This window comes from Corylus avellana, chromosome 9, assembly GCF_965113065.1.
Source record: "Corylus avellana chromosome 9, dhCorAvel1.hap1.2, whole genome shotgun sequence".
NCBI lineage: Eukaryota > Viridiplantae > Streptophyta > Magnoliopsida > Fagales > Betulaceae > Corylus > Corylus avellana.
The window spans coordinates 20,332,447-20,346,960 of record NC_142498.1 but is presented as its reverse complement, the minus strand read 5'-3'; the positions used below and the strand labels follow the sequence as shown (position 1 = coordinate 20,346,960).

The 14,514-nt window shown below is 40.2% G+C and overlaps 2 protein-coding genes across 2 annotated transcripts; one reads left to right on the top strand and one right to left on the bottom strand.

Annotated features, from left to right (window-relative positions):
- The first annotated feature begins 2,490 nt into the window (after window positions 1-2,490).
- Window positions 2,491-5,884, top strand: LOC132189674 (glutamyl-tRNA reductase 1, chloroplastic). Its single transcript, XM_059604437.2, has 3 exons — window positions 2,491-3,070; window positions 3,673-3,914; window positions 4,368-5,884. Exons 1-3 carry the CDS (start codon window positions 2,833-2,835, stop codon window positions 5,493-5,495), a joined length of 1,608 nt encoding a protein of 535 aa, XP_059460420.2. The 5' UTR covers window positions 2,491-2,832; the 3' UTR covers window positions 5,496-5,884.
- Window positions 5,885-9,412: 3,528 nt separating this feature from the next.
- LOC132190471 (Zinc finger (C3HC4-type RING finger) family protein) lies at window positions 9,413-12,425 on the bottom strand. The gene is made up of 2 exons (XM_059605471.2): window positions 11,708-12,425; window positions 9,413-11,611 (listed from the first exon to the last, which is right to left on the bottom strand). The coding sequence occupies exons 1-2, from the start codon at window positions 12,059-12,061 to the stop codon at window positions 9,701-9,703; spliced, it is 2,265 nt and encodes a 754-aa protein (XP_059461454.1). The 5' UTR covers window positions 12,062-12,425; the 3' UTR covers window positions 9,413-9,700.
- Between the last annotated feature and the right edge of the window lie 2,089 nt (window positions 12,426-14,514).

Below are 14,514 nucleotides of genomic sequence, written 5' to 3'. Positions count from 1 at the left end.
GGCTTGATATGCTTTTCACTTAGAGTGGGATAATTATGTTAGAATATTAATTAAATTATTAAATTTATATGATTTAACAAATTGCATTGGCCAAATCTGTTAGAGAATATGAGGCCTCTTATGTACTATCAAATTACTCAATAAAAACAAGATGTAGCCTATAACGCTTTAGTGTGCATGTGGATGTAGGCTATATGTCGAACCACCTTAATATCTTGTGTCTCTGTCTCTTTATTTATTATTCCGTTTTATATTTTCACATTATGAAATCTTTTATGGCATCAGAACTAATAGTCTATCGCCAATTATTAGATTCTGGAGTTCAATTTTTATCTTCATTTGATCTTTTTAACTTTTAAGCCCTTGATTCAATTAATTGTAAATCTTGCAGTGAAATCTTAAAAATCATATCCAGAAATGTGGGTATATTTCTTCTCCACGACCATCTGAATAAAGTTGTGGCAAACACAAGCCCTGAAATCTTCTTAGGCAATATCCATCACATCTTATTGGCACCTTATCTCTTTCTCGACTCTATCTTTCACTTTCTCAGAAGCATATACATATATATCTCCCCACCAAAACCAGTAGAGTCTGCCGTGGCACCTCTCACCACCACTGGATCATTGGTTTTGTCTTCATCTACGACAGCAACAGCCTTAGTAATGGTTAAAATTGTTACAACATTATCAATTTATATTAATTATTGAAAAGGGCATCCAGACAAGTAAGAGAATCAAAGGAACATTGATAGTTTGATACCCTAATTTGATTTTAGCCGCAGTTCATGTCATTGTCAGGCTTTGTCTCCATCCATCCTCAAGGCAAATCTTCCTATCACTCCAAAAAAAAGAAAAGGCAAAAATCTTCCTAAGTGTAGCACCATTAATTAACATAATTAATAATTCATTTGCTAATTAAGTTTGAAATCATATATATTAAAGTTATCATACTATATATATTTTGGTCTCAAATTTAACTACATTGTATTGGAATTAGTTAATTATAACCTCCCATATGTTTAAGTTCCAAAAATATATTTATCAATCATTACATACTTATAAATTACTTTGTATCATCATGGACTTAGGGCTTATTTATGATTGCGTTTGAGAAATATAGCTTTTAAGTCAAAAAGAGCTCTTGGGCAAAAACTTCATTTTAAGCTTTTGTCAAAAATGTTTTTTTTTTTTTTTTTGGGGGGGGGGGCTATTTTTAGGCTCTTTGGACCCTTAAAATCGCTTTTAATTTTTTTACTAAATGAGTACTTTTTTTTTTTTTTTTTTTGGCTTTTTGGGTATTAAAAGTACTTTTAGGTCTTTTAAATACAATCTTAAACAGACCCTTATTAAACTACATTATGGATAAAGGCCGGCCTCGAGGCTAGCCCATAATTAATTCACTTAAATGTAAGCCGAATCCCTTTTGTATAACCAATAAATTTTTGGACAAGACTTGAAGGGAAATTTTCAAAATCAGGAGGGCCATGCTCCATAATTTCGTCCTTTGATTAGTTAGAGAATCAATCCATTAAGCCTAGAAAAAAAGGGTTAAATATAAAATTGGTCAATGTCATTTTGGTGCCGGTTAAATTAGTCATTAGGTTTTTAAAAGTGATAAAATTATTCATTGTATTTTTTTTTTTTTTTTTTGCAGCAGTGTAAAATCAATTATTTTGTCTAATTCCGTTAATGATGATTTTTTGTTGGGGGCGATTCCTGGTTATAATTAAAGAATGGTGATATAGGGGCAACGACGATAAGTTAAGTGGAAAAGAAAACCCTTGATTTCATAATGGGTTAGGTGCAATTTTGTTTTTGGTGATGTGGCAATGCTAACATGGAGCCATGGGACCAGATAAAAAAATGATTATGTGGAGATAATACACGTAAACGTAGCACAACTTGATTGGGCCAATTGACCCTTTTTTTTTTCCACGTGGCAAACAACTTACTAAACAAAATAGATAAAATGATTGATTTTAAACCGTTAGAAAGTACAATAAATAATTTCATCACTTCTAAAAACTCAAAAGATTGATTTAATACCCACCAAAAGCACATGAACCACCTTTATATTTAACCCAAAAAAAGAGATAGTCACCCATTACATAAATTAAATATGCACACAGATAGCCAAAATAAAAAAATAAAAAAATTTCCTACTCAATTATTTTAGTATGCAATTGGGTGAGTTATTTCCCTTCCCATTCTTACAACAAAGATAAAATTATTTCTCACGAGATAACTCAATCAGTTAGGGATTACACTAAAGCAAATCTATTTTTTTTATTTTTTATTATTATTTTTGTTTGTGGGGACATTAAAAAAAAAAAACTAGAAAACCAAATCCTTAATTCAATAAAGTGGGATCCAAGTAAGATAAATGACAGGCTGACATTGAGAGATGGAGAGGAAGAGATAGTGGATGGGAAAGAGTGTGGATAAAACGTGCACTTGCACCCGCCAATCAGAACTCAAAGAAATCACAATCCCTCACCCATCCTCAGCCCCTCCAAATCCCAATAATTTCCCAAATTTTCTCCGTTTCCCATTTAGGTTATAGGCCAATTAGGCATTTAGATTTTAGGACAAAAGGTCTAATTTTACTTTTGTACAACATTCTACCCACCAAAACCAAACCAAACCAAACCAAACCCTCCCTTTCCCTTTTGGCTGGCTAATCAAACACAACGAACACATATAGTATTCGTTGAACAGCTCCACAAAGGCGCAATTTTTGTGCTTCTCTCTCTCTCTCTCTCTCTGTGTCTGTATCTGTGTGTGAAGTCTAGGGTTAGGGTTTGGACTAGCGGTGTCGGTGGCTGAAGCGATGGCGGTCTCGACGACGAGCTTCTCCGGTGTCAAATTGGAGGCTACGTTCCTGAAATCTTCGCCGGCGTCGTCGTGGGCCTCGCCTTCATCTCAGCTTCCGATTCTCCGGAAGCTCATTCGGGGAAAAAAACCGCTAATTCAGAGAGGAGTGAGGTGCGAGGTCGCTGCCTCCGATGCTCTGGTTCAGACCGATAAGCTCTCCGCTCTCGAGCAGCTCAAGACCTCCGCTGCTGACCGTAATAGCCTGCATTTCTCTCTCTCTCTCTCTCTCTCTCTCTCTTTTTTTTTTTTTTCATTTTATGTTGCTTTGGTGAATTGCATTTTTAGATATTAAAATTGTTGTGGAATCTATAATGGTTTTGATGATATTTGTTTTTGTATGTTGAAGTTGAATGTTCCTCTAAGATTGTGTGCTTTGGATTATTCTGACATAACCATCTATCTTTGCCTTAAATTATGTAGGGGTACTATTATAGATGAGAAGTATGGAAATTGATTATTCTCTTGCATCTCAAGAAATCATAAGAATATTGATGATACGATTGCTATGACATGCCAGAAATCATTTCCTGAGAGATTTTGTGGTTTCTAACAAACGTTCGAATCTTAATGGCTGCAGCTCTGTGACTCACTAGCTCCAAAGCACCTTCATTCGTATATATGGTTATTAGGATATTTTTGAAGTCAATTATAAAAAAATTTATTCTGCCTGCAGTTTAGTATGATTATGCTTTGACTTAATTCTTTACTCTATCCTCTTTGTTCTTAGTCTAGAAGATAAAACATTATTACCATGACGCTGAACTGTTCAGACTTGTTTTTTTTGTTTTTTTTTCAGGATATACAAAAGAAAGGAGTAGCATTGTGGTAATTGGGCTTAGTGTTCACACTACTCCTGTTGAAATGCGTGAAAAACTTGCCATTCCAGAAGCAGAATGGCCTCGAGCCATTGGGGAGCTGTGTAGTTTAAATCATATAGAAGAAGCTGCTGTTCTTAGCACCTGCAATAGAATGGAGATATATCTTGTAGCTCTTTCTCAGCATCGTGGTGTCAAAGAAGTGACTGAATGGATGTCAAAGGTGCTCTCCTTCTCTTTATCAATACTTGGATTGGTTTAGATGCCATTCAAATTGTTGCATCTTAGAATTTCTTTAACTTGTCCAAGAAAATAGAATTGCCTTGTGTGATAATGACAAACACATAATGGATTGGTCATGTTAAGAATGTTGCTAAGTAAAGTGCGCTGCAGATGGCTTTCTGATCAAGATCTGCCATGCGTGTGACCTTTCAAACAATTTATATCTAATCCAACTTGTCCCAGTGGTTTTTGTTGTCCAATGATTTTACTTCTTATTGTCATTTACTTTTATATTTTTCTTACTCTTTCCATTGGTGATCTACTGTTCAGCCATGTAGTTTGTGGTCTTTTCATTCACCAAGAGTTTGTTGACACTGTTTAGCAGTAACATGTTCCTATCACAATTTCATGAATGTGATTGTATTGGTAAAACTTTTTTGCTTGTTCTTGGCAGACAAGTGGGATCCCTGTTTCTGAACTTTGCCAACATCGGTTTTTGCTTTATAACAAAGATGCTACGCAGCATATTTTTGAAGTATCAGCAGGTCTCGATTCTCTTGTCCTTGGAGAAGGTCAGATTCTTGCTCAGGTTAAACAAGTTGTCAAAGTTGGGCAAGGAGTCATGGGCTTTGGTAGGAACATTAGTGGGTTGTTCAAGCATGCTATAACAGTCGGAAAGCGTGTTAGGACTGAGACTAACATTGCGGCTGGGGCAGTTTCTGTTAGCTCTGCTGCTGTCGAACTGGCCTTAATGAAGCTCCCTGACTCCTCGAATGCTACTGCTAAAATGTTGGTAGTTGGAGCAGGTAAGATGGGGAAGCTTGTGATCAAGCACTTGGCAGCAAAAGGTTGCACACAGATGGTGGTTGTAAATAGAACTGAGGAGAGAGTTGCAGCCATCCGTGAAGAGTTGAAGGGTGTCGAGATAATATACAAACCCCTCACAGAAATGCTGACTTGCGCTGCCGAAGCAGATGTTGTGTTCACTAGCACAGCATCAGAAACCCCACTGTTTTTAAAAGAGCATGTTAAGGACCTTCCCTCTGTTGGTCCTGAAGTTGGGGGTTTGAGGCTTTTCATTGATATATCTGTTCCTCGTAACGTCGGCTCATGCATCACAGATCTTGAAAATGTGCGAGTTTACAATGTTGATGACCTTAAGGAGGTAGTGGCTGCTAATAAAGAGGATCGCCTTCGGAAAGCAATGGAAGCACAAGCTATTATAGCTGAGGAATCAAAACAATTTGCAGCATGGAGGGATTCATTGGAGACCGTTCCTACCATTAAGAAATTGAGGGCTTATGCCGAAAGAATCAGAATGGCAGAGCTAGAAAAATGCTTGTCAAAGATGGGTGATGATATTCCAAAGAAAACAAGGAAAGCTGTGGAGGATCTTAGCCGAGGTATCGTGAACAAGCTCCTTCATGGGCCAATGCAGCATCTGAGATGTGATGGGAGTGACAGCCGGACCCTGAGTGAGACCCTTGAGAATATGCATGCTCTTAATAGAATGTTCAGCCTCGACACAGAGATATCTGTGTTAGAACAGAAGCTTCGAGCCAAGGTTGAAAACCAGAAGTAAGCTCCCTCGTCAAATTTCATTAACGACACACTTCTTTCTTTACTTCCTCAAAATTGAATAAGAGGAAATTTTCCTCCCCTTGTCATTAGAGTGTTGGCACTGTTGTTGTAAACTTGTAATCTTCAATTGGATAGATAAATGGTCTATCAATTTTTTCATTGGTGTAAGACACTTGGGCCTAACTGTTATTTGAGGTTCCTTCTTGCGTCTGTGCCCTGTTTCTAGCGGCCATTCGGCTCTGTAGGATACTAGTTGAGCAAATTATAAGGTGAGCTTAATCCATGTAATGATTGTTTTCTCCATAGAGTCTATGGTCTGTATCTTGAATACAGTTAATCCTTGTAATTAATGTACCTGATTATTTCAATATGGAGATGAGCTTGTAACTAGTATCGTCCTTGGATTTCTCTGGTGAATTTGACTACAGGATCTCCGATTCTATACAATAAGTTGGCATCTTTCTATTACTTTTCTATCGATATTACATGGATCAGGATATGATATTTTACAATTTCTAGCGTATTCTACTTGATAGATTTCTTTAAATCTCAACCATGTTTTCAAATTAAATGATAGAAATTGTCATATTAATATATAATTATTGATCATATTTATCGCATCCTATGGTAAATATAAATAATGAGGTAATAAAATGGTGATAAATATGATAAGTAGCTTTAATACAATGACGGCACGCTAGGCACTAGAAGAAGGCTGCAGAGAGAACAAACAGTGAGAGAGGTCCGATAGAACCATCTATGATGATTAAGTTAGAATGGGTAGGAAGAAAAACAAATTGACAGAGTGGGAGTGTAAAAATGATTGTGTACCTAATGGAGGGTTTTTTTTCCACCTTTCCTTGCTAGGATCTTGGGGCTTCCCTCTCGAATTCAATTAAGGAAATCAAATGTTTTTAAGGCTATGTAGTCGTGGGTGTGAATATTTTCTTTCATGAATATCGAGGAAGGCTGTTATTTGACAAGGTGAGAGAGAGAGAAATTGTCTCCGGTGGGTCTCATTTGATATAAGTGCGTCCTAGTCTAGGCTAAGAATGATCTTAGGCTTGACCGACATGCCTTTTTCTATTCATCTGACCCTTATTCATTCTGACAAACCGTTGGACTCTTTGGCAGACGGGCCTGTGGGCTCTTTAGTAACGAAAGACTTCGGCTGTGCTTTGGGCCTAAGGGGCCTTTTGGTCGACGGGACTCCTAGGCCTAGTGGGACCGGATAAACTAGTAGTCCCCAACTTCTTTGGCCAACTTGATTACAGATCGGTCCTTAAAAGTAATAGCTAGTGGGTATTCTCTCAACATATGGTCCTTTAAGGACCCTTCGGTCTCAATATAAATAAACCAGAGGTTTTCCTTGTAGCCCAAGAAGCCAGTGGTTCGGACAAAGCCCTACCATTGAGGGTCCATCTTCGGCATGATCAGAAGCACCTGAGTCTCCCTCAAATGGTCACATATTGAAGGCAGGCAAAACATCTTCTCAAGGGATCAAGATTCAAGACTCTCTGTAAGGCTAACAATCATTGATAGTAAGTTAATTGGGAGAGGACGATCATGACAATTCCAATTACGTACTCTGATGCTGTCGGGCCCCCATAATAACCTCTCTCTTCTACATCGATAGAGACTCATGCACTCTTCCCTTGCTAAGTTGGCAGTGATGGCACCCACTGAGAAATAGGTTAGGTGCCATACCAATTACCAAAGAAAGTTGAATGTGAGAAGTCCCTTTCGGTTTGCCTCCGCTAAAAAAAAAAGAAAAAAATAGGGGGTAAAGATTGTAAGATTGAGGAGTAATTCAATTGTCTCTAGTATTATTTGAAGAGTAATTCGGAGATGATATGATAATAAATATCGGCCATTCATTTGTTTTTCTTCTTTTTTCACTAGTGCATGTTAATTTCCTTTTCACTTTTTCTTGGCACCATCCGCGTGCCTCGACATGGACAAATAATTCAACACTTGGAGGGTGTTGGGGCCACTCTACCATTCTTGCCCTCGTGCTTGATAAGAGACTAGTTATAAGGGCTTTCTTGTATGGCAGGAAGCATATTATTCCATTCAAACACACATATGGATCGAGCATGGCGCCACCTCTTTCACATGGCTTGGCTCCACAACAATTAACCGCCTAAATTGCAAATAATTTGGACAGATTCAATTGTTGTTCCAAGTAAATTTTGAGTTGCCCGACAAGCTCTCTATCGCATGTAAAACCCAAAGTTACTCGAACAAATTTTGAGTTACTCGACCACTTATACTGACAATTCAAATTCATGACTCATACATAAATTCTCTCGCAATAACTCCTTAAATTATTGGCAATGTGAACAGAATCGGGCCCTTAGGTTGTTCACACTCCACAGACGTGTTGTTGAAGTGATGCTGACGTGGACCTGTTTGTCTTCCCCACATCTGGAGAAAATTGGCAGCTTGCATGGTACTAAGAAGAAGGGAAAAAGGTCCCCATATATATACTCAGTTTTTTTTTAATCTACATTTGTACCTGCTTTGTTTGATCCATTGGCTGGGAAGTCCCCACTGTTGGTCGGCGCAAGTTTCATTGACGTGTGTGGCCTGTGGGGCATGCAGTGGAACGTGGACAAGACGATCTCCCCACTTTGGATGCTACAAACATAACTAGATAGATAGATAGATAGATAGATAGAAAGAGATAAAATAGTGTTTGGGTCAATGACAGAGATGGTGATAGATTGGACAACTGAGTAGTACTGCTGCTGCCTGCTCGGATATTCATCTCTTCTCATGCATGCTTTGCTTATACTCCCTGTTCTATTCATTGGGCCTCGATGTAATCCCCTAGGATTTTAAACTCTTTTTTTATGCACATCATTTTGTGTATTGGGTCTCAATGAATAGGAAGATCTGGGTAAGGATTATCACTTTCCAAGCATATAATAAAGATGTAGCTTAAAATAAAGTTGATAGGGAGTAAATGCACTAAGTCCCATGAACTACAAGCCATTTTTTTAAGAAGTAACACAAATTAACATATGTGACATTTGAATACATCAAATTGCAGTTAGTTAGAGTTGATGTAGATAGAAAAAGTAAATTTAACAAAAATCTTTGGAAAGATTAGGTATCCCATCTCAATCTAATATTGACTAGACAATTAATGGGTTGACGAAAAAACATTACCTTATATCATGAGAAAGCATAATTTATTTATAGCGTGACAAGTTGTTTAGCTTAGGAGTACGTAATGCTAGATACCATCTTTTTATCCTCCTAAAATCATCATAAAGCTGATGTGGCTTTTAAAATCACCATTAAATTTTATATGAATCATACTTGAATTTTTTAATCCAATGGTATTTTGAAAAGTAAATCAGAGATTTTAGGAGGATAAAAAGATGGTACTTAACGTTACTCAATTTCAAAGACAAAATCACTAGATTAAATAATAATTTCATGTGGGGTCGGCTTCATCCATGAAAGTAACAATCCATTTGGAGGAAGAGTAAAGATATTCAAAAAAAATATATAAAAAAGAAAAAGAAAATGAGCCAATGGCAATCATATCCCTAGCATTGGGTGCATTGGGTATAAGCTTCTTAATAATTATGAATTCGAAAGAGGCGTCGTATTAAAAGATTAGAATAACCAAAAAAAGGGGATATGATTTGTTCATCATTCAAAGTCCCACCAACTCCATCATCGTGTCTTGCTCTTTTCCCAATGTGTAGCCTCTCCCCTCTCCTAACACTTACTAGACCACACTTAATGCCTTAACACAACATTATTAGTGTGTTTATGGACTCACTAATAATGTGAGATTACTCGCACCAGGCTCATCTTATTTAATAAGTAACTATTGGCAACTATTTTTTAAAACAGTGCATTTTAAAACTGGTAAATGGAACAAACACTTAGAAGAAGATATTAAAGAAACAGAAAAACTCCATTACACTAGAATTTACACCTCTTTTTTTTTTATGTTATGGGAAGTTTGTTCATCATAAATCCCTAAAAAGTACAAATGGAGTCCTATTAAAAGACGAGATGTGAATTTGAATTGAATAAATAAGACAAGCTCTAAGCACCCAATCACCTCCCCTCATCTCAACCAGCTCTGCGTAAAGCGCCGCGCCGTCTCCTACCGCTTGTCCCTATTTATCTCTCTCTATTCCTTTTTCTTTTTTTCTTTTTTAAATTATTGGACCAAAATTATTAAAATCTGGCATTTTCAAAGCCGTGTAAGTCACTGACTCGATTCAAAGACTTCTTCATGATGGCTACCTTAGCCAGCTTCTCAGCCGCTCTCCAAGCCGATGTCGGCGTAAGCGGCTCTCCATTCTCATCCACCATATTCGCACCCATCGCGTCCCTCTCGTGTCCTCTTCTCCGTTGTAACATCATCGTCATCATCTGTTGCTGTTGTTGCTGTCTCCTCCACTGCAACTCAGCCAGCTCAGCCTCCAAGCTGCGAACGTACTCCTCAACCAACTCAGAGCTCGACTGCAACAACAAGGCGCGAGCCGACGCTAGCAACTGGTGCGCGCTGGACAGCTCCTCGTGTTCGATTAGCCGCCTGGATTCGGCTATGGCCCTGGTCGTGATGAACAAATTCCTCAACCGATCGATCCTGGGGGTCGACGATCGGACGCCGTGGGGACGCGGCACTAGTAGAGCCTGTTCTTTGCCGTATACCACCTCTTGGGTTGCTGGGTCCTTGTAAAGGCAACGAAAAGACATCACGTGGTGGGTACCCACGGTAGCGGACGTGGGAACCCTAAGCTCCACGAGGAGCTCTCTCTCCTCCTCGGCGTACATGTCGCCTAGCCGCACGGAGCCCGAGCCGAGCACTGTGGGCCGTCCGTTGCAGGAATAGATGCCTGAGATCTCAGCAGGGGATGGGAATCCAAGTTGAATTCTCAGATCCTGGACCACCACGCTCAACAAGCCGCCGACGCATTTTGCGAAGGAATCCTCAGCCGGTTCGTGCTCGTTGTCACCGAACCCAAACTTATGTACCGGAATCTCAATGTGAGCGAAACGAGTGGAAGACACGTGGCTTGAAGCTTGACGTTGATAGTTATTGGAGTGGTGGACCCTCCTCCGCCCGTCATGATCTTGACCGTCCGATAACAGCATGATACTGGCAACAGGGTTTCGCTCCCTCCGATCCTCGAGCACCTTGCTGGCTTTTCTCAGAGCGTCTCCCACGCTGGTCCCTTCGCCGCAGACGAGCCGGTCAACGATGCGCCGAGCCGCGCGCTGACCTTGAGCCGTCATTCTTCTCAAAGGCAATAGTCTCTTAGATGTAACCGAGAAAGCTACGATACAGAGCCGATCAGCCGAGCCGAGCGAGGAAATGACCAAGCGCATGGCGCGCTTCAGCATGTGCAACTTGGCGCCGGTCATGCTCCCACTGACATCGAGCACCGTCACCAAATCGATCGGCGCACGGTCCAAAAGAGCAGACGCTGCCGTATTGCGAGCCGGAGGAGCCTTCACTCTTAAAGCCACCACGTGGGTCTCGTGGGACCTACCGGCCGATACTAGTGCGGACTCGGGTAATAATCTAACCCGGACGTTCCTCGAATGATCTCTGCCGCTGCTTGGTGGCGCTTCTTCTGGGTCGGAGTATTTGATCGATGAAGACGGAGGGTTGGGATTATTGACGAAGAACCCTTGAAACTCATCTTCCACGTCGTCAGCCTCCGCATTCTCATCCGCTTCGGGAATCGGAGTAATCCGAGACCCGGCGGTAGGAGATAGAAGAGGCTCGTCGTCATCGTAGGATCTCGAATCGGAGAACGGTTTCCGTTGTGTTTCAGTCTTGGGTTGTAAGGCTCTGGGAGAAGAGTCAATAATCTTTTTCTCTTCGATCTTTGGTTTCGTGTCTTGGTTGTTGGCGGCGACGTCGTTCTGATCAGGGGATTGGGAGCCGAGGGTCTTGTGGATGGCGAGCAAAGGAACGTCTTTCCAGGTGGTGTTGCAGACGGGGCAAACGAGCTTGCCATGCTTGCGCACGTGGTCGGCGATGCACGGGAAGTGAAATGCGTGAGCGCACTCCGCTGTGTAAATGGCGGTGCCCTGACCCGTCTTCACGCTATTCAAACAGATTCCACAGCTACTCTGTAGAAACAAAGGAAGAAAAAAAAAAACCAATTAAGGGTCAAACAAATACTTGTATGATTTTTCGATTGGTGTGATCGTTTAAAAAGTGCTTACTCTGAATTTGAAGCTGTTCTTGAAGAGCGACAACTTGAGGGGGGATCGAGGGGATGTTTGGTTAGAGGCAAGAAGCGTTCTTGGGCTCTTGGAGGAGGTCTTGGGAGTAGTGCTTGCATTGGTATTGCATTCATTGAGAGTGGGGGTTTTTGGAGTCTCTGATGTGGTCCGGCAATGCAAGCGAGGCGTGGAAGGGTTGCTGCTACCACCGGAGAAGAAGCCCAGCCTGGTGCAGCTTCTTGGGCTGGGGCTGGAACAAGGGCTAGCGCTTCTCTGTTGCTTTTCAGATACTGAAGAAGAATCTGGGTCTCGAGGGATGGTAGTACAAAAAGCTCTTCTCCAACCAGTACCCATCTCTCTTTTTTCTGTATTTTTATATATTATATATCTCCACCTTTGTTTATCTTTTACAGAGACTACGTCGAAGAAGAAGAAGAAGATAAAGGGAAAAAAGAGATTTTGTTTTGATCGATCTGAGGAGGCTTCCACGGACGACAAAAAAGCAGGATCAGAGATAGCGAGAGGAGCATGGGATCAAATGAAGCAAAGCATGTGGGATTTAGACACAGAGAGAAAGACCCGTTCTCTGTTCTCTATAGCTCTCCCTCGTTGGCTCTCCATTCCATCACCCTTTTTTTTTTCTTTTTTTTTTTTTTTCTATTGATACCCCCAAAAAGATCTCTGCAACAAAAAGGCTTGAGATCTACTCTCTCTCTCTCTCTCTCTCTCTGTGTGAGATACACAGGCGAGGCTTTTCTTGCATCCCATATTTATATTCATTGGAAAAGGTAATTCAGGAATTTACCTGCGCAACCGCCACGTGTTAGTCAATTTTTCATATACCAGTCAACTTTACACATCCTCTACTTTAGCGGTGACCGCCACCGATGCCCTCAACTATCCTTTCTCCACGCGCCGTTATTATTTATCCGATTCGTTTGTGATGATCATCATGAGCCGTTGATTAGGTGATGATCATCCTAATCACGTAGTACGATCACGGGAATCTTATCTACATAGTGTGAAAAAGGGTAGGAACCTAGGACTGCAGGCCGGTGTATATAGAGTGGCAATTTTGAGTAAAAACTTGGGAGTGTCAGGGTCCAGGTTAAAGGAGGTGGAGTGGACCACGCCAGAATATCAGACGGCTCAGGCTCAGACACCCCCACTTGACGGGTCCTTTCTTGGCGTGTCAGTAGTTCGGAGACCACCATGCACAGCCTCTGTATTAGGTACGACCACATATCACGTCCATGTCATGTCCCTCCAGGGTATGTCTTGGAACCAAAATTCCTTCTCTCACCAATTTACCACCCCAGCCAAAACATTTCGGATGATCCTTAGAAAACCTGCCTCATTGAAAGAGTAACGTGCCCAATTTTTCTTTTAGTACCATCGAAAACATATATGTCCATTTTTAAGTAAAAATACAGACAGCAATGGCGGTCCATTGTCATCGAAACCGATGCAAAGCTTGCATCCATGGCGACCAGTCCAATGGAGTTTGGTTTTCTTTCACACGGGTGTGGATGTGGTAGTGGTACCTTTCCCCGAAAAGAGAATGGCAGGAGGGTTGAGTGTGTCATCAACAGTCAATAATTCCGACACTCACGTGGGAGGCCTCTGTAGGTCTAGTAGGTCTCTGATTCTAACACCCACTGCCCTCAAATGTCAACTCCTACAGGGAATAAAATATCAAATTAATCTCCCCCTAATCATTATTTAATTAATCTCTTTTTTCTTTAAGTTAGGCACATTATTAAAAAGCCGCTTCTTTTTTGCTAATTACGTTTTCTTCTAGACAATCGTTTCCGTATACAGGGAGCTAATTATCTTTTTACTCCTTTGGAGGATGGGCTAGAACCAAGAGGAAGGTAGGTTTATTGTTTTTTTTTTTTTTTTTTTTTTTTTTAATTATTAAGAAGAAGAAGAAGAGGGGGGGGGGGGGGGGGGGGAATTCTTATGGAGTCAAGTTTTTTCTTTTTTTCTTATCCTTTCTAAATTAGTTTCAGTCATTCAGACGTTTTGATGACAAGACGTATGGCTAATGTAACAATCTAGAGAAGGCGTTGATCACATACGATATTATGTCAAAATGATTAGTCCGAATGCAACTAGAGCTTTTAAAAATCATTAATAAATTTCAATTTCACATAATTAAGAACAAATGTTAGACTTATCACTTACCCCATTAGAATTAGTTTAAGGTCCATTTCCATATCCGATGCCTTTAGCTTAGATCCTTGCTGATTATGAGCAAAATAATGACTCTAAATTATTTGCAACTAAAATCATAATTGAGTTGAATTTTAAATTCATAATCAATTCATTTATAAAACGAATAAAAATCAAATTGAGTCTATCCAAATTAAGTTCAAACTTATTTACGTAGAAAATTGCTACTGGTTTGATTGGTGAGTGTTGGCTCTATTTGAAAATGAAAGCTAATTAATTATCTCATCGAATTACATGGCGGGTACTTACGTATGTAATGGTCAACTAATTAATGCATGCATGTATGGCATGTTGTAAGAACTGATGTTGTAATGTGTTTATCCTCTATACTCTGCGTGGACCCCACTTTGTTTGCCTAGGTGGCGCTAACATCCCATGTGGGATGCCCAAGTCATCATCATCTCCCTGGACCCACTTCCACGTGGCACCTCGTTCTCCGTTTGGTCAAACTTGTTCACTGCGCGCGGAGAAATAAAAGAAGAGAAAAAGTTTTGATAAGAAGTCATGACAAGTTGAAGTTACATTTCTATTATTTAATTAAAAAAATTTGAACCTATCCAAACCTTACCTCA

Excerpts from the sequence above, each read along its gene's own strand:
- LOC132190471 (XM_059605471.2), bottom strand. The coding sequence starts at position 12,061 with ATGGGTACTGGTTGGAGAAGAGCTTTTTGTACTACCATCCCTCGAGAC. Across the intron at positions 11,612-11,707 it reads AGAACAGCTTCAAATTCAGA|AGTAGCTGTGGAATCTGTTT; the intron begins GTAAGCACTTTT and ends TTGTTTCTACAG.
- LOC132189674 (XM_059604437.2), top strand. The coding sequence starts at position 2,833 with ATGGCGGTCTCGACGACGAGCTTCTCCGGTGTCAAATTGGAGGCTACG. Across the intron at positions 3,071-3,672 it reads CAAGACCTCCGCTGCTGACC|GATATACAAAAGAAAGGAGT; the intron begins GTAATAGCCTGC and ends TTTTTTTTTCAG. Across the intron at positions 3,915-4,367 it reads TGACTGAATGGATGTCAAAG|ACAAGTGGGATCCCTGTTTC; the intron begins GTGCTCTCCTTC and ends TGTTCTTGGCAG.